The sequence below is a fragment of the Anopheles arabiensis genome, chromosome 2 (genome assembly GCF_016920715.1).
Source record: "Anopheles arabiensis isolate DONGOLA chromosome 2, AaraD3, whole genome shotgun sequence".
In the NCBI taxonomy this organism is placed as follows: Eukaryota; Metazoa; Arthropoda; class Insecta; order Diptera; family Culicidae; genus Anopheles; species Anopheles arabiensis.
Window position 1 is genome coordinate 73,914,495 of NC_053517.1, and position 19,742 is coordinate 73,934,236.

Consider the following 19,742-nt stretch of genomic DNA (forward strand, 5'->3'; position numbering starts at 1 on the left):
GGGAGTGTGAGAATCACTCAAGTGCGTTTATCCGCTCACGGGACGATGCTGTTGATGATAATGGTGATGATGAGGCTGATGCTATCCCGAAGCGAGAGGGTACTTTAATTTCTTTTCACGGTTGTACCAACACAATAGAGGGAAGTGTCTATGTTGAACATTAAAAGAATGTGTAAAATCGTGTAGAACAACAAAGATAAGATTTCAATGTTTTATCTTTTCCATATCACGAAACAATTTGAGCAAATACATAGAAACTATCTGAAAAAGTGGCAACGATTAGACTATTATTTTCCAAGATGTAATGGTAATATTTTTATAATAATCATTTATAATATCATTAATTCTATCTGTTCATATGGTTTTTTCCATGCAATATAATTTAAGATTAGCTATCTAGTCATAATTAATTTAGACTAAACTTTGATCACAGTGCATCGCACAAACCGATACGTCGAATATACAAGCCGCCCTGAAACATGTAAAGAATGCTGAGCGGTTGATAATTAAAACCATAACTCCTGGCCACACAAAACACTCTGCTCTCACGGTCAGCTGGCCGCTCGAAAAGGTACGCTAGGGGCTAGAATATTGCACCAGAACACGACGCATCGGCAGCGCGTTTCAACCCGCAGGCACCGTCCCCCCAAAGTCGTTCGCCCTCCTATCCTCCTCCTCGCGGAAAGAAAGCGAAGTTCAGGCAAACTGCACGGGCCTGGGCAATTAATAACATTAGCGAACCTGCGGAGAACATATGTCCCGGGACTCACACTTCACACGAATAGCTTCCCTCCGTTCGGGGCAGAGTTTGACAGGATGTGTGTTGCGGCGGAGTTGGAACATATGGAAGCCCGCGCACTTCACTGTGGTACTGCAAGAAATTGCTGGAGGATACAATATTGCACGCGGAAGACAGTCAGGAAGATTTCTAGCGAGTTTTGTTGCACACCCCTTTCGCTTGCCGTACTCCGAACCGAAGGAACCGGGGCAGGAGGACGCGAACAACAATGGCGGAAAGTGATCATTAGTACGAATCATTTTAATCAGCGGTAATTACTAGTTTTATATCTCGCAGGCACAGTACGCGTGCGATTCGCGCGAAACCTCGTGCCTTTCGCTCGCGTTGTGTTCTTTCCGCGCACTGCAACTGAGTGTGCCAATTGCAGGCCAAAAGGGCGCTCGCGTTTGCGCTGCACCGGGTGCTATCCGAACTGGCCTGCGACCAGGACCGTGCCCGTGTCTCATTTGTCTCAGGCCTGTCTACGGTTTTGCGGGCAGAAAGAAAATAAAAAAACGCCGAACGAACGGCCAAATGGACGCTCGGACAGGGGCGTTTACGTGGCCCTGTTGGCTTGTGGGTATTAAGCGGCAACCGTCATTTGTTGTCACTGCCGGCGGCAGCGACAGTGGCCGCTGACTACCAAAGATGCAGCAGTGTAAAGCGTACGGGAAGATTCTAAATATTCCCCCGGACTGGCAACCGATAGAGCACGGAGGATGCAAATTGTATGATGGCAGACCCACACCCATCAAAACGAGATGTTTTTGACAAGCACTTAGAGATGCGGAGTGTATAGCGCAATGATAAATCTCTTTATTTTGGAATGTAGCACATGCTCGATTAGGTTATGCTAATCAATTCAGAAAAGTCGCTTGAAGTAGAAGTTTGAGGTTTGTATATTACAAGAATATTTTTAATTTGGATAATTCGGAAAATAAATGTTAAGTCGTATTTATATCCTAAGTAGTATGAGTCAATGCTCTGAAACATATCTAAAACTTGAGATAAAATGTAGTTTTTAAATTCAAAGTTTAGTTGAATTTAAAGTTTTGTTTTAGTTCAATATTTTAGGTTTAGTTCAAGTTTAGTTCAAGTTCGTAGTTTTTAGTTCCAATGTAGTTATAAATGTAAAAAAACACAATTCAATTCATGCTTAGTAAAACAAAATCCATAGATTGTACTTAGTTCGCTTTGTTTGTAAAAATATTCCTAAAATTAAATTTCGTTACGTTCGATAAAAATTTGGAAGCTTTTAATAAAACATAACAAAATTAAAACAAATATTTGTGAAACATGACAATCATTTCATAATTTCAATTATTTTCTAACGAGAAAATCGAAAAAAAACGAATAAACAAAATCAATCTAATACATTCCATTTTGCGCTCCGTAAAGACCCGTAAATAATCCTCCGAAATATGCATCTCTTCCTACAGCAAATTAAATACTCGCCCGCCATGTACCAGAGCTCCATGCATGCGGGCTCTGCTGCTCCACCATGTACAGACTTCTATTTATTTCGTTAAAAGTCGGTAATTTATCGCTCCGTGCCGTTGAAAGAATGAATAATTCAAAACAATTTATCATGTTGCGCTCGTCGGCATTACGTTCGATCGTCATCTCGTATTCAGCGTCATCGGTTCATCATTTCACCGGTCCGCCCGCTCGCCCGCTCGTTCGCTCGCCACCACCGGGATCCTGTGACGGTCGCAACAATGGGCTACGGTGAACGATTCCAGGTTGCGTCGAACGAGACGAACCGATCGGGGGACGGGAGTAGAGATTTGGGGAGGGAAAAGCAGGACTGAGATGATGCAGGGTAACTGAGGACCGAACAAATATTGTGCCTCGCGTAAGAAATGGGTGCATTTTGAATATAATTTGAAAATAGAAAATAATTACACCACACGGCGTCTGGTTGGGGATGAGGCAAAGGCCTCGCGCCCGCACGCGCCCATCATCGACGAACTCGCTGACGTCGGTGACGAGAGCATTAATATTAAATACTGCCATAATCTTACTTTCTACCAATCGCTTTCCACTTTGCCTCGCTGCCTGTGCTGCTCGCCACTCTCCGGCCAGGTTTGTTGATGTATCAATTTCCACAAAACAGCATGTGAGGCACTGGGCATTAAATAATTACCACACTCCGAGCACACAAACGGACGCCATTCAGGCGATCGGGCCCCGTGGGAGTCACAAGAAGCCTTTTGCCGATCGTTCCTGCCCTCCGCAGGACTGCTGCAACCTATTGCGCTCTCCAGCGCTGTGCAGGTGAACGTGCGAAGCAAACGTATGTATATAATCCCACCCGCAGATTGCCGGGCACCATTCATCAGCGAAACGTTTTGTCAAACAAAACAAAACACACGGCCATGCATGAGAGGGGAGCGAGTGGCGAGGGTGTGGAAAGGAGCCACAGAATATGAAAGATCGTCTCTCACGTCTTTTAATCCTCGTCGATCAATCCGTTCCGGTGGCAGGCGCGAGGAGGCGCGAGATTCCCGCGGAGCGCTAGTGACAGGGCACCGGGTCGACCAACAGCCGGTGTGTGTGAACGGAAGAGCGAAGCGAGTTCATTCATGCCAGTGCGGATGGCTGTGTGGTTTGCTAAATGGATAGGGAGGATTTGAATAAAGCTCCAAAGATGCGACACCAACGGTTCGGTCGTTCCTGCATTTTCACACCCTTTCGTGCCTGTTGACTCTATTAAAAGAGTTCCATTTTCATTCAATTTGTAGCGCGGGTTCACATTAATGGTGTACGTTTTTTTTGTGCTGCCTTTATGTTGCGCTCTTTAGCGGGGCGCGAAGACACTGCGACTTTACTGCGGTTACATTGTGGTGGTGTGTGCTGTGGGTACAGCGTAAAGCAACAAACAAAAAAAGGAAATAAAATTTATATTACACATAATACGACCACAATTTTTCACAGCGACTCCAAAACAGCTCCTCTCTGCTTCATGCTTTACTGACTGGTGCCTTTGCGATGGTTGTTGTTGAAAATGAGACGAAGGAACGATTCATTACATGAGTGATTTGAAGCGCTTAATCTTTGAACTCAACACTCTCTGCAACACGCTGCAGCCCACATCGAATAGGAATATCGAATTGGAAGCATAATTGTAACACATCGGGCATGATGAAACTTGCTAGGTGCAAGATGAAACGATCGTTTGGTGCCAGTATCTAACGCAAACAAGCGAAATGACACTCAATTTGTTAAAATTATACCAAATGCAACAATCAGACGATGATGCGAAACGTTTTTGTCACAAAGAACGCAAACTAGCTACATTTCAACGCGAGGTTTGGGGTGATGCGGGTATGATAGATAGACAGATAATTCGTCTGTCATGTACAATGCTAAAAAATTACAACAACCTTTAGATGCAATACTGCAAATCCAAACGCGGTACTATATTACACAGCAATTTTACTAAAACAAACATAAGTTCTCATTTTATCTAATACTTGTACTATATGCAACAAAGTTTAACATCACATAATACCTCGCTTAAACATGTTCATACGTATCAAGCATTTGATTATGATACATTTAAAAAAGCCCTTCTAAATTAATGCCTGCGTCGTGCCACTGCAATCACGCTGAACATGCAACCGAATGGAAGGGTTGCCTCCTGCCACCAGTCACGCAAAGCCCACAAGACTGTGCGAGTTCAGCACACCAGCGAGAAGAAATGCATGCACCCACACACACACGCACACTGGAGATGCAAACTGTATATCCTCTGGTGCATGTGGCAAACCTGAAGCTGAGCGAAATTAGCATTCTCTTGGATATACATCGTTTTCTCATTTCTGTCCCGCCATCTACGGAGCACCTTTAGAGCGCATGGTTGTATCCACCCGCCGGAGACGCCGGAGCGACCCTGCCAGCGATCATGATAAATGCACCGAACAAGGGCGCGAAAAAGAGTAATGCACATCATGTAAAACACTATAAAACGTCTATCAGCAAATTAATCTGCCACAAACGAGCAAAAGGCACCTCCCGCATTCGCTCTTGTCTGGGACCGTGCTGCACTTCTACATTCCCGCATTGCAGTCCCGCACGGCTTGTGAGAATGTGCTGGCGGGATCGTTGGTGCATCGTTCAAGCCACTTCTCATACACACACACACACACACACACACACACACACACACGTACTAGAGGTTCGGTTGAAGTGCCCTGATCCCTCTCCCCACGCGCCAATGCCTAATCCGGCCTGCACGAGCGAGCGCTCCCGATGATCGGGCGCACGGACACAAATCATCGCTCGTGAAACGTACGCCAATTCACACTTCCACTCGTCGATGGGATTTTGCGAAAGCGAGGGACCACCGGCGAAAAACCGGCAAACATCTAAGCGAATTCCTTGAGAAAACGGTTTGCAGCAGGCTAGCGAGCTGCACATTAAACTGCAATACTTTATGATGGGTGAATGTGGGATGAGGGGGTGAAATGGTTTTCGCTAATTTTGAAGCAGGATTTGGTGCATATTCGTTTGGCGCTGACAAAGGGCACTGTGTGGTCTCGGCGCGGTAAATGTCATTGGGCGAAGGTGGATAATCATGACCGAAAAAAATTGTGGCGGCATCGTAAATAGCGTTGAAATATTGCCGCATTGTTTGGGTAGCTGCTTGGTGAAAAGCTTGGGAAAATTGTTTGCTTTTCTTCGTGAAACTTGTTTTGTATGGAGCGAATGTTTGTAAATTTACTGATTCTGCAGGTGTAGATAATAAATATTGTACTGAATAAATAAGCTTTTACAAGTTTGCATTACAATTTGTCAAATTGTAGCCAACTGCATACGCAGTAGTGCTTATGGGTTATTCCTAGTACCACATGAATGAGGATGCCTCACCAAAACACCTCCAAGAGGCTGAGGGACTGACCACATCAATCACGTCATCGCATACCGAAACTGACTTTACTGTAATTTAATGATAGTCTACTATAAAACCACGTGTTTCGCTTAATCTTCGACATACGGACATACGGAGCTGACATCGTACATAACTTAATCAGTTATTGAGCTCATATAAGGCATACAAGATGCTAGGTTTTATCTTTCGACAATTCCGTGAATGTAGTGATTTCTTATGTCTTAAGTCGTTGTTTACTTGTCTTGTGCGCTCGTGTGTGGAGTGCTGCATTAGCAGAATAGAGTCAGAATAGAGGCAATACAACGGAAGTTTACAAAACTTGCTTTAAAATGCGACCAATTCAGAGGACTTACCACCATGCCAAATTATTGCTCGCTTTGCCTTCTACTTGGCCTACAGACGCTCAAACACCGTTTGAAGGTAAAGTAATATGTATTTGTTGCTAAAGTATTAAACATCGACGTCCCTAAATTAGAAGTCCCTTGTTTATTAGAGAAGATCAACATATACGAGCCTTCGAGACCTCTCTCGTAACTTCCTTGTCGGTGAGAAAAGGCTTACTTTATACAACGAACCGTTACTAGCTATGACAAGGCAATTCAATTATTGCAAATTCAATTATTATTATTATTGCGATTTAGGTGCACTGTTAGACTCTAATCTTAACCTAAATCAACATTTTGACGCTACAAATTACAAAAATCGATAGGATAGAAACAATTCAAAAAGTCACTCGAATTGCCATTAGTGAGCTGCCATGGACAAATCGATCTGAGTTTCCATCGTACAGATCGCGCTGTTTATTGTTAGGGCTCGATACTTTGGAGAATCTTAGGAAAGTGGAACAGGGGTTATTCATGTTTAAATTGTTGACTTGACTCATCGATGCTCCTTACTTGTTGTCTTCGCTAAATTTTTACGTTACAAGCACAGTTTTAAGACCTCGACAAATTTTAGCCATTGACCACCGCTCTCGTCTCTACTGTGCTAACGATCCATTGCTTAGTATGACTACAATTTTCAATGATTGCTATAGTGTTGTCGATCTTTCCTTTAGTTCTCACAATTAAATTCCCAAATGTTCAAAAATTTTGTTCAAAGTATTCCGTTTGTCTTAGCCTTAAGGGGGCAAGATAAACATGTTGGTAAATAAAAGAAATAAATTAATTTTTTTATGAAAAGCTACCGAGAACTTCCTCCAGTTCAATAAAAATGTTTCTAAAACTAAAGTGAAACAGATTAAATAACTTGCTGCATAGCAACAAAATCTTGGGTTTTTTACCAATCGGAACACTGAGCGAGCACAGTACACAGTAGTTAAGTGCATTCATAAAAATGGCTCACAAAGCTTTGCACTGGACCCGCAAACGTGTTAACTCAATTAGTATATTGATTCTACATTCCAAAGAACGCTCTGAATGATGCTATTCTGCAACCAGCAACATCATTATTCCATCTCAGGTATGTTGCTTAACGATCGGCTCGTTAAATTGATGATAATTTGCTGCGCAGCAGCCTATGCCTTGTTTTGCGTATCACTTTCGGCTGCCTGTTAATCTGCCGAAGAATTTCGTTCCAACGGTACTGCCGATTTAACCGGTCTGTTCTAAAATAATAGCACAATGCTAAGTGCAACAAGGTTCGATTGCGGCTTTTACTCAATGAAACATCGAACGTTCGCAAATCTTAGCAAACCTATCCTACCTGCCTGCGATAGGGAATGTAACCTTGTAGGATTCGAATTCGGTACACGCGGTGTACACGCTATATTTCTTTTGCCCAAGATACACACTTTCAAAATGATAAATTAACAAGATTGCTGCAGTTTTCGGTTCGAATTTCACATCCAACGATGTTGAAAATTAATTTGCATGCATCAGCTGCCCCAAAAATCCACAATGCGTCGAAGCAGTCTCTACCTCACGGCAATTCTGCGCGTTCCTGCGTTCTGCAGTAGCCAGCTCGAACAACAAATTGACCAATCAATCTTGCCGAAAGGAAGCAAGGCCCAGCCAGGGCCGACGAGTTACAGCCACGGCCTTTTGTTGCTCCCTTTTCCGTCGCGTCTCCGCTTTGCACATCCGACAGCCCAGCGCGATCCCGATGCAGCGGTGCTCAAGCGGATATCTTTAAAATATATTATTTCCCAGCTCCCGAATGCACAATCGCAACCGGAATCGCATCATTATGCTCACGCATGTGATAACAATTTTCTGCATAACCGCACACCGGCGAAGGCTGTGGAGCAGTTTCCTTCCCGTCATTCCCTCGTGCTCGTGGAAGCAGACTGCACTTGCACTCCCGGCTGCAGCAGTTGAGCGCTGAGTTAATTCTTCTGCCTCGCAGGAAGGATGTCCGAAGGATGCCCCCCGGCATGCAACGACACGGAGCCGGCGCGAAGATGCGAAACAAGCCAAGAAGAGAGGCCCTAAACAACACGATGTCCGATCGAAAACGCTAAGCTCCAAATACAGAAGCTTTCGTGATAAGCTTATTTAATATAATTTGAATACTTTCCAACACCTCGCTCATACTGTTTCCCTCGCCCTCTCGCCAGTGTGCGGTGACGAGGCTAGCGCATGAGCTCTTTTATGTTATTTTATGGAAAAAAGACCAACTATAGACCATAGGAAAGAAAAACCTGTCTCGAAAAACTCTCCCTCACTCCCTGCCAATAACAGTACCCCTTACAGCTTACCCCAGCTAAAGCGGTTCGTTGAGAAAGTGAAGGATGAAATAATTTAGGAAAATTATCATAACTCCCATCGCTAGAGGAGAGCCGATCGAAGACGATCATTCCATCATTCATTCGTCGTGCTGCCGGCCCGATGTTTAGTATCCTAAGACTGCCACTCCAGGATGGAGGCAACGTTTTCAAATCCAAATCAGCCAAACGTTTGACGTGTCGGGAGAAACTGAGGTAGAGGAAAAAATCGTGAATGAAACGTTTCATGACCAACCAATTAATTTCCTCTTATAGATCGAAGACGGGCGTTTCGTTTTTCCTTCCTTTTTTTATGTATGTTTCAAGAAACAGACCTTGAACTCTGGACTCCATCTGAAAAGATCTGAACTCTCTCATCTCGACGGGATGGAAGCGACGGGATGGATCGCGTGGAGAAAATATATTGACAGAAATCAAACTAAATCGTTGTTCTGCTTCAATTAACAGCCGAACGAACTCAACCGATTAGAGCAACAGTTACCGTGTCAACCCCATGCAGAAGAATCCTTGTGCGAACTGATCGTATCATGCACGCGGGGCTGCATTGGAAGCTATTTTTACCTCGCAGCAAACAACGAAAACGAATGGCCCAGGAACAAGAAGGCCCCTCCGAACGATCCTACGAAATGACGCTGGCTTCGAATAAAAACAGCCGGCGCGTTTCAGCCGAGAAGGTGAAAGATTGCAGGATGGATTTCATCTCGCAGAAATTATTCACCAACAGAATCAACCGAGTTGAGTAGTGGAGCAGGAAAAAAACACACACACATCCTAATGTAGCTGTCATTGGATGATGAGTATCGTTGAACCTGTCAGTGTAGAAACCGGCGAAGCAAGCAATCTATATACGAAAGGTTACGAAAGAATCGATCGAATGGAATGCTAAATGATGTTTATTATTTTATAGCGATGAAAAAACTAACCTTTCGCAGACTTTTTAAAGCGTAAATGAACAGCTCAGCTAATCGAGATATTTTGAAAATACATCTCCTGTTCCTTTAATCGACCCATCGTTCGATTCATCAACATAGATGAATATGTTGCGCAATTCCTCTCGACATAGAGTGTATTACATTGCAAGCACATTGAGTGGAGACACCGTGCTGGGTCGCCTTCGCCATTGCTTGGTCGTATTCATAAGCATGCGCATCCTAGAAAACGCATCCGGAAGGCATTTCGACGCCATGTCGTGCCACCCCTCCCTAGTCCCGGACGAACGATCAACTATGTTGTATGCTGCGGAACATAGAACGTCTGCCAACAAACCGACCCGCTCTGACGGCCCGCAGCACCGTGCTAAACAGAGAGCACCCATGCCCGGTACCGAAAGAGAGAATCAGCGCTTTGCCGACGAAATTGAAATGTGACTAAAAGACAAATGCATCGGCATATATTACAACTGCAAAATAATGAACATACGCGATACCGGTGCATCGGCTGTGCGAGTGGTGAGTGGTGCATTCCGTAATGAAAGCCATCCAGCCCCACTCTGCCTCTACCCATACGCAGCAGTCACGACAGGACCTTCGACGGACTTTCATCGCTGTCTCGTCGCGCTCGGCGCACGCGGAGGCACACAATTAGACTTCCATTTTTCGGTTTCAATTTCAGTGCAGTGTGAAGCGATGTGTTTGGCAAGCGGACTGCCTATTCAAAATGCACACACATACACACACACACACTGATGCACTCGCACATACGTCGCAAGTCGGTTTTAACCGCTGAATACTAATCAAACCCGTCTTAGTTTTAGTTTTACTTGAGATGCCATGAGCGATGGATTCATTTTCCTTTGCACTCTGATCACTTAATCTCGTCCAATTGTGGTGGAAGGCAATTGGAGAAGCGTTACCTCATCTTAATGCACGACTCACGCGCTCGTTACGGGGTGGCTTTGGGGAGGAAATGCATCCTTTGAAATTTTGAGCTATATGTTGATTTGCAATAAGTAGTCACATTGTTATGATAAATACCTTCAGGAGTTTTGTACAGTAGAAAAATCGATATCAAAGATCGAAATAGTAAAACTAAACATCTGATAAATTTCTTAGATCTGAGACATTGTTATTGTTATACGCTTTGTAAAACATTATCAAAAAATTTTATGTAAGGGCAAATGCAACAATATGTACAATCCATAAGAACGATCCTGAAATCGATCGAACAATGATCTCAGGCTCAAACTTAAATCCCAAGTCAACAACATCTTGCCAGCAACATCTACAAGGACTGATACATCGCGTCCATACTTTGTTCATCTATCTCCGTTTGCAACCAGGAGATGCCTTATTCCTGCAATATTGTGTTCGGTTTCGATTCGTTTGACTTCGAAGCTAATTTAATTAGACGAACGTGACATTATGTCAAATTATATTGCCGCGTCATACGCGCGTCCCATCACGCGCTCTGATCCGCGGTCCGGCATGGAGACGAACGGCAAACAAACGAACTGCTCCGTTCTCTTTACCGACTGTTTTATTCGCTTCATCTACCATCAATGCGGAGCGCTTTAGGTTGACTCATTGAGTTGCTCTATCGATGCTTCACCCGGATGGTCGGGTGTCACACGGTGCCATACCGTGTCAGCGTTGGTGCTGGCGGCGTGTCAGACAGAACGCAAACACGATCGCCGGTGGACATGCTCGACAAATTTTCCAACACCTCATATGGGTAGGCACGGGGTTCGATTGTGAATATTTGCAATCTTGCAGCTCGGTGAAGCAACTATCGACGCATATGGTGTAGGGATATTTAAATGAAAAAATGATGAAATTGCAGATATTAATTTCCTGAGAAATTCAATAGCACTTATAAGATTATTTATACAAAAACTAAATTTTTGAAAATTCAAACAGTTCTTAGACCACTATGTTTAAATGAACATGTTTTTTTTTACGTTGATTCACATAGCTCTGGATACACCAGCAAGCAAAGATCGACCTCAATGGATTCCATTTTCCCTGTGTACAACGTTTTCTCAGCAATTCGACTCTAAACGAAACAATCACACGGAACCATAGAGCTATTTATGGACATCTGATGAACTACAATATCGCGATGACTTTACCTCAACCCCCGTCCTCAGCATGTCTGTCACCCGGCAGAGGGTTGGTAGAACCGTCATCTAGGGCATGCAAGCAACCGGAAAGGAGACAGCAAATCGATTAGTAAAAGCATGAAAAATAATAATATCGAATACAGTGCCCGGGACGAAGTTGATGGACGAGCCGTAAATGTGGCCGCAACAACGACACAACGCGATCGAAGGACCCACACTTGGGCCTAGGCGGTTTCATCGCGCAATGATGGACGGTGGAATGAAGCGTGGATGTATGCATAAAGAAATACACGTACACGCGGTGTAACCAAACAGCAGGGTCGGGACAAACATGGGACACCAGGCTCAATGGTTCGTCCCCGCTCGTTCGATGTGAAAATTTATATCAAATTACTGTACACAATTTCGTTACTGCAGGGGGTACGCCGAGCGATCGTCGCACGGTCGGTTCAATACTTTTCTTCACGGTCGGATTTGAGACTTCGCTGGCACACGGTTGGTTTACGAAAGGGGAAGCGTGGCCGCAAGAAGAAAAGGAAAACAATCACGCCAGTTGGGGGCTATAAAACCATGAACATAATAATGAACACGACAAACAGTTTATGGTTGCTTCGTCATAACGGAACATGCAGATGCATTTAATTGAGTTACAGAGATTGCAGTTTCATAAATCCATATCCTAAAGCCAATTGGTTATAGTATTATACATAAAACGTAATTCGTTTGATAACTTAATGTATTACTTTTTTATCTTATCCTAAAAAGTTTTTTTATCTTTTCTTTTGAATTGTTGAAAGCTAGTCACAAATCTTTTTGAATTATTTGATTTTAACTTACGCCAGATAAAGCATATTACGAAAAACAAATCGTGCTGTGAATTAATCACAACAATGAAGAAACTTTAAAAATCAGGCATCTATTAAATCTAGCATAAAACGATTAATATTGCAGTTCTCAACTGTCATACTGACCCTAGCGCTGAAAACTTTGCCTAACCTTACCTAACCTAACCAACTAACAATGTTCCAGCAACTTGAATCTTTTCCTGAGTACGTGCTGCATAGTCGCGCAAAATAAAACCGACTTTTATTGGCAAAATAAAGCCAACAGACACGTCTCCAAACTCCAAAGGGACGGCCCCTTACAAAGTGCCCTTTCATCGAACCTTACTCACGGATTTTAGCTCAAGCAAATAGAGAAATCACACACTTAATACGAGATCCACGCTAAAATGCATCACACAGCAGAGCTGAATGTACGACGACCCATTGCAATAGCACGCAGCTCTGATGAGCTCCTCCAACGATCGTACAATTTTCCGCCGCCAGTTATCATCTACGCCAGCTTACGGCTCCTACCGTTTGCACGGAAAATGAATATTCATCCCCATGACAACGGCAATAAAATGGATGACAAAAAACCAACCTTCGGAGTGTTGAAATAGAGGCAAGTAGATGTACCATCCACACGGAACGGAAGCATACGTAATGGTAACCGACCGTGTACATAATGCAGCCAATACTGGCTGCAAACTGAACACTGCACTAACGCGTCTCCGCCACTTGATGATGGCAATGGTCATCTTTCCCGTGCGCACAGCACTCGACACCACACGTATGATGATGATGGCAAGTATTAATTAATAGAAACGTGCTATTGACTCTGAATCGGCAATTAATCAGCATGTTATGGATGTAATTTATCTTGCCCGAGCAAACATGTGACCAGCACTTCACCTTTAGAGTGGGTCTGTGTATCTAGCACTAAGCGCTGAGATGCCTTTCTTTGATTAGAAATTGCATTTATAGCAACAGGTAAGTGGATTGTGCATTTGAACAGACGAACGACAGGTGTGAGAGAGAGAAGATTGTAGCTTTTGTGTTTAATTGCCATATAAGCTTTTGCTGTGTATTTTGTTTTACAACTAAAGGCAATTTTGAACGAATTGTTTGCACCACCTCGCTTTGCTGTGATTTGACGTTTCGAAATTATAACGAGTGTTAAAATGATCACCCTTCCAGACTCTCCAGATTGCAATTCCAAATCGAAAACACTAATTCCACAACATTTGAGCGCTCCGTTGAATGAACAGCGTTGAACGATCCATCCACTACCGTTGCGTATTTATCGTTGCATTAATAGTTAATTAAAATTGTAAACATCATGAATGATTGTAACCATAAATATTGATGCTGGGGCGGATTGGTCCTCTCGACGGCTCGAGAGTCATTTTGCACACGAGGAAGTGCAATCCGCCTGGCCGGCTGGCAGTCCAAACGAAGGCAATAAATAAAACGTAACCAAACGGGCTAGCACCTAGCAGCACGGGCCAGTCTCGTGGTGCACGCTATAAAACATGCAATCTTTTGATTGCAAAATTACGACCCAACACGGGAGACACGGGAGAAGGGTTTGAGAAATTACGATCCCTTTCCGCGGGACTTTGAGCCCTGTCCCTCGACGTCAAATCGACGGCACAAATGTGGGCCGCAAAGGACGCCACGCATTTATAAACGTGGTGCTGCTGCTGGTGCTGCTCTTCTGGTTGGTTTGTTACGGGCTCCCGTGTTCCGTAACGCATTCCCTTCGGATGGCGACTTACCTGTCGTACTTGTTTGAATTGCTCCTCGAAGCTCCAGCCGTTGTTTTGTTGCGACGAGTTCGACGTTTCACTCGAGGTTGACGAATTGGAACCGGGATTGCCTGGGGTGATTAAAAATTGGAAAGCGAAATGCGATTTCAATACCACGGGTTCCGTGCAACAATTTGTTTGTGTCTCTGCGATGATATCCGGTTTATGAAAGTATGGATGTGATGCTTCATATGGAAGCCAATTTTATCGTGTAGCGAGCTTCTTTATTGCTTGTTTTGGTTACTTTTTATTTAAAAATTATGAGTATTAAATAAATTTTTATTTAAAGTTTAGTTTTGGAACTACTAAAAAGTAGCAAGGAAACAACAATTCTTTTATTGGATATAACTTGGATGATTTTGGTAGGAAGATGATGAAAGAAGACAAAAAAAGAGATAAAATATCTCATTCGCAGATGATATAAACAAAGGAAAATCGTTCAGAGGCATCGATGTTTCACGTTTTTATCGATGAATCCATTAAATATGAATCAGACTAGGGCTCATCGTACACCAAAGAAAGGATATTAAATTATATATTAGCAGCATTATATGTATAAACATATTAACATAAAAAGGATATTAACATATTCATTTTATAAATTAAATGCATTTCCTCCATGAAAAAATAATGGTCAGCGGTGAATTTCAGGGAAATGCATTTAAAAATCAAATGATTTTATAGTCTAATAATAAGTTTAATATCCTTTGTTTTCGTGTATATTAACATTAAAGGATATTAACATATTCTATTTATAAATTAAATGCATTTCCTCGATGAAAAAATAATGGTCAGTGGTGAATTTCAGGGAAATGCATTTAATTTATTAATTCAATATGTTTTATAGTCTAATTATAAGTTTAATATCCTTTGTTTTCGTGTATATAGACTATAGACTATATCCTAAATATTTATTTTAAATAAAATATAAATTATTTTTATTATTTTTATATTAAAAAAAGAAAATTTCGCGTTCACTTTCACGTGCGGGCTAAATCGACCTTAAATCCAAATTTTTATGTTTCTAATGTAGTCTTAGCTTTTGGGTATGATCATTAGAAACCTAGTATAAATATGAAATTGAATACATCTTACAATATGACTTCTAGATTCTTCAATGGATTAACATGATGTTCGATTAAATTCAACTTTTTTTGAATTGTGAAATCTAAAAGCTCTGTGATTTAAAAGAATACATGATCAAAATAAATGTTTTTTTTTTTATTTTTGAGACTTCGCGATTTCTGCATCATAAGAAAAAAAATCAAAAAAATTTCATAAAGGAAACTTCTTACCATCCTTGCTGATCGGTGCATTCGGAAGGGTGAAGGAAAAATTGCTCCCATTCTGTGGCCCCGTCTGCGCTTGTGAACCTCCTCCAGCAGCTCCACCTCCTCCTCCTCCGCCGCTGCCAACATTCATAGAACCACCACTAGAACCACTCCCACCACTTCCACCCCGTGCATCATCTCTACCGGAACCGAACATGCCCATGCCGTTGCCGGCTCCGTTGGCAGTGCTGGCGGCGAGAGCGGCCCCGAACGGCGACGAGGCAGCATGGAGCGCCGCAAAGTCAGCCGCCATTTGTTCGCCCATCAGTGCGCCCACCTTCATGTCGCGCACCTGCATTTTCAGCTTTTCGAGCACGTCCCCATGGTGTCCCGCAGCCAGCCCCGACGCCAGCCCGGACAGCCCCGGTACGTTCATGTTGAGCGCCGTCAGATTGCTCAGCACGCCCAGCGGATGGTTGGCCCCGAACTGGGCGGCTGCGGCTGCTGCTGCGGCTGCCGCTGCTGCAGCGGCCGTTGCCTGGCTGTGGGGGGGAAAGAATGTTTCGGTACAAATTAATACACTCCTAATTAGAACCGGTCAATCGAGCTTACCTTAGCTCCGAGTGATGGTCTGGACTTCTGCCAAACTCCATGCCGGATGTCATCTTTGCGTCCGGCGACGGGCGATTCACATTAACGCCCTCGTCGCTCGACTCACCGTCCCGGCCGGGATCCGTCTCGCGATCGGAGTGTTCGTCTGCCGTGTGGGACTGTGGGAAGAATGGATGCGATAAAAAGTGCATTAAATACAGGGAAGCGGACAAACGTTTACAAAAGTTTCAGATGCTTGAAAATAAACACTGTAGGGTTTTTAAATACGACAAAGCTATTATTGTAACATATCAGCATATAAACATCATCCTACCAATATTATGCGGTAACACTCCCTTACTATAAAAGCGGAATATTCCCCACTACCGGAGAAGGTGAAAATAGGACAGAAAACAATTAATTATGAACAGCACGACAGATCATAGCATACCAGAGGAAAAATAAACCCCGCCGTTCTGAACAACTCCCTCCCATATCGGCGAAACGATCGAGATTGAGAAAAGCGTCGTGATGATCGAGACATGTGGGAAAACTGGCCTGCTCTGCCGATGCGTTGCTGCATCCCCAACGACGTTCTGCTGACGCTGACACAACAACTGTCCCGGCAAGATTAACCGACACGTCCATATATTTAACACTCGTTTTGATACATTGTCGCCGGTGTTGGGTCGCGATCTTCCGTCTGGTTAGCGTCGTCACTGGCACCCACGGAACGTGCGGTACCAGTAGAAAAAAACGAACCCACACACACACTTCGCAGAAGAGATCAACACACCAGGGAACCAGGAGCACAGGACTGCTGACCGAAGTAAAGGCGACGAGATTTGCTACCGAGATTAGCCGCAACACTACCGTTTCCTATATCTAGCCAATCAGATCGTCGTACCCTTGTGCCCACTGAACGGGGGCGCCCGATCCACAAACTGCCGACCGATAAAAATAAAATACAACGCGTCGGTAGCACTTTTATAGCCACTTTTATAAGCCAGTGGATTTGGACTGATATTAAACTGTCAAATTAATGAAATTGATGTAATATTTACGCTCCCTTCTTTCGCTGCCGGATGCGCACGCTGCGAGGCAGGGAAACTCGCATTAGGTGTGAGAGAAAGCGTGTACCTTCTTATGCGTGTACCCAGCCTGGGGGGAAGAAAAGCGTCATGCGGCAAGGTGGGAGCGATTTATTTAACACTTAACAACATTTTGATTCCGGACGAGGAATGCCAGGGTGGAGGCGAGCGTCAGATAGACGGCCCACTAAGGCACACACATGGAAGTACGGCGAGTGTCACCACAGACAGCGACACACACTAGGCGTTTGAAAACATTCCCAGCATCATTTAAGAATTTTATTACATCCCCATGCCCATCCCTTGCCTTGGGAGTTCCGTCGTTTTGAGAGGGGTTGGGATCGCTTTAGATCGTCGGCGGGTCATGTGCGGTCAAAGCGCGACTCTAGGTGAAGAGGTGAATAAATAAAAACCACAATATTAATTTGCAAGGAAACGTGTTTCTGTTGATAGTGCGGCGACATGCCGGATGATGGAGGTTGCTGTTTACGAAACCCGCGGACGCCTTTCGACGCCCGGTGCAGATGGAATCTAATTGAATAATTTATTGCTCAGTAAGGAGAAGAGGGGAAAAAATGTTGCGATGACAGCGACCGAACGATATGACAAGATGCTTTTGATCAAGCAGCCGAGAGTGTTAATAGGAGGCGTGCTGATGAAGCTGTTTTAGCTCTCGCTTTATGATGTGACAAAGAACTGTTTCGTCGAGCTGGTTTAAGAGTTTTTCGGGGCTATATTGCGATGGGATCAGTGTTGAGGTATTTTAAATGTATTTAAATGTATTTTATAAATTAAGATAAATAAGTAAGTAAGTAAGTAAGTAATGGCAATTTAAATACACTTGCTTATGCAAAATGTTCACCACCAGCGTTTCAATTCTTTTAACAGCTTTAACTTTCCTTGTTTGATTTGCGGTAGTTTATACTCTTTGACAGTCTTAAGTTATGTAAAATCACACGCGTTCAAATCATTTCATACACAAAGCATTATTTTCTATTTGGTGTAACGTCCTACACGGACATGCAGACCTATCGCGACTTTCGAGACTTATTCAACAATACCACGCAGCCGGATAGTCAGCCCTTGCTAAGGGGAGACGTTCCATTCTAGCCTTAAACCCATGACGAAACCGTCTCTATGTTTAAAAATATATCATTTTACTAAAGCCTTATATTTTTGATTTTTGTACCAGACACATTTTATAAGTATCAAAGAAAAAATTTTACATAAAAAATAAAAATGAATTTGTTTGCGTTGCTAGAGATTAGAAAAAATAGTGTGATAAAAGAATAATTGTTCTCAAGAATGACTCATTAAAAAATTGGTGGTTATGTCAACTGCTGTACGTGAGTACTTCTATGAATCGTAGGTATCGGAATCGACCAGTGACTATTGCAATCGAAATGAGTAACTCTAACTCTGAAATGAGTAACGTATAATAAGTTATACTTAAATGAAATAGTTTATGATTGAGTTGATATATTCGCATATGATGCCTACTCGTTAGGCTAAAAAGATTTTTTGTATTCAGAAGTAACGGCTTTTTTTCTTAGGGTTTGCATGGCTAGAAAGATAAGACATTATCATAAACAATAACAAATTATTGAACGATATCGACACAAAATACCATCCTATCTTCGAACACAAACTATTCGCCAATGATTAATACCGCAAACATAACCTATTTCACACCAAATCATTAAAACGGTCCAGACCCACAAGTCGACACCTCAACAATCCTGTGATGATGGCGCAAAGCAACACGTACGTATCCAATCTGGGCTTTGCCGGACATGGGTGCGTCCCTTGAACAGCGAAATCAGCAACATGCTCCGTTTCATTACATAGCGGGCAGTGAGACTTTTCTCTTCCCTATGCAATGGTTTTTTTGTCTTCTACTGTCACACCTTATCGTGCCTGACTCATCGTAGCCGAGGACTGGTACCATCTAGCGGAAGCGGCGTTAAAAGAAGACGCATTGTATTTATTGATTTAACAGACATTTAAATGAAGCCGAATCTGTACTTTCCGACCTCCCCGTTCCGCATTCGAACATTTACGTTGGAGCGTCCTCCCCGGGTTGTGATGATGGGAGGATTTGTGTGTTTGACGCACTTCAAAATAACCCTTTCTGACGCCACAACGGAAGTGGGATAATAAAAATTCACGTTTCCCCAGATACACCATTGGTGGGATGATATTGATCGAGAAACTCGCTAGTGATCGGAAACGGGTTGAAGTGGCCAAGAAGGGTGAATAATAATTGTAAAAAACGCTCAAAAACACACACACACCCCCACAATGGTACAGTCAATTGGACAATGCTTGTAAAACGTTACCGCAAACACACGATCCGAATGTCGGAACACTCGAGAACAGTGAGCAGCAGCCGCAGCAGTGAAATTTCCATAGCATTACAATATGAAAGCAAATTGATCTTCGATCCTGGAAGAGCGTGGAAGAAATGTCAGCTTTTGGGAGGCGCTCTGTAGCTTCCGCGACGCTACAAACGTTCTAAGGCACACACATTTTTTACGGCCGTTTTTGTAATGAAATTCTTTTCTTAAGCAAATAACGCCCCAGCCCTGAGGGAGGAAGAGACATAATTTGCTTTGATTTTTCTTCTTGGATATACTTTTTTCTACCCTCCCGAATCGGTGCACCTTCCCTTTGTCGATCATTTAACACTTCTCCACTATCCG

At 43.2% G+C, this 19,742-nt stretch overlaps 1 protein-coding gene across 10 annotated transcripts in view; it reads right to left on the bottom strand.

The window, feature by feature from the left end:
- The window catches only part of LOC120894890 (protein dead ringer-like), a 105,485-nt gene that overhangs the window by 62,538 nt on the left and 23,205 nt on the right, over nucleotides 1–19,742 (bottom strand). For all 10 annotated transcript variants that reach the window (XM_040297754.1, XM_040297746.1, XM_040297744.1 and 7 more), the window contains 3 exons: nucleotides 15,971–16,128; nucleotides 15,383–15,900; nucleotides 14,058–14,158 (listed from right to left, as the gene is read on the bottom strand). In XM_040297754.1, the coding sequence (XP_040153688.1) occupies nucleotides 14,058–14,158; nucleotides 15,383–15,900; nucleotides 15,971–16,023 (672 nt within the window). In that variant the 5' untranslated portion in view covers nucleotides 16,024–16,128. The remainder of the gene's footprint in view (nucleotides 1–14,057; nucleotides 14,159–15,382; nucleotides 15,901–15,970; nucleotides 16,129–19,742) is intronic.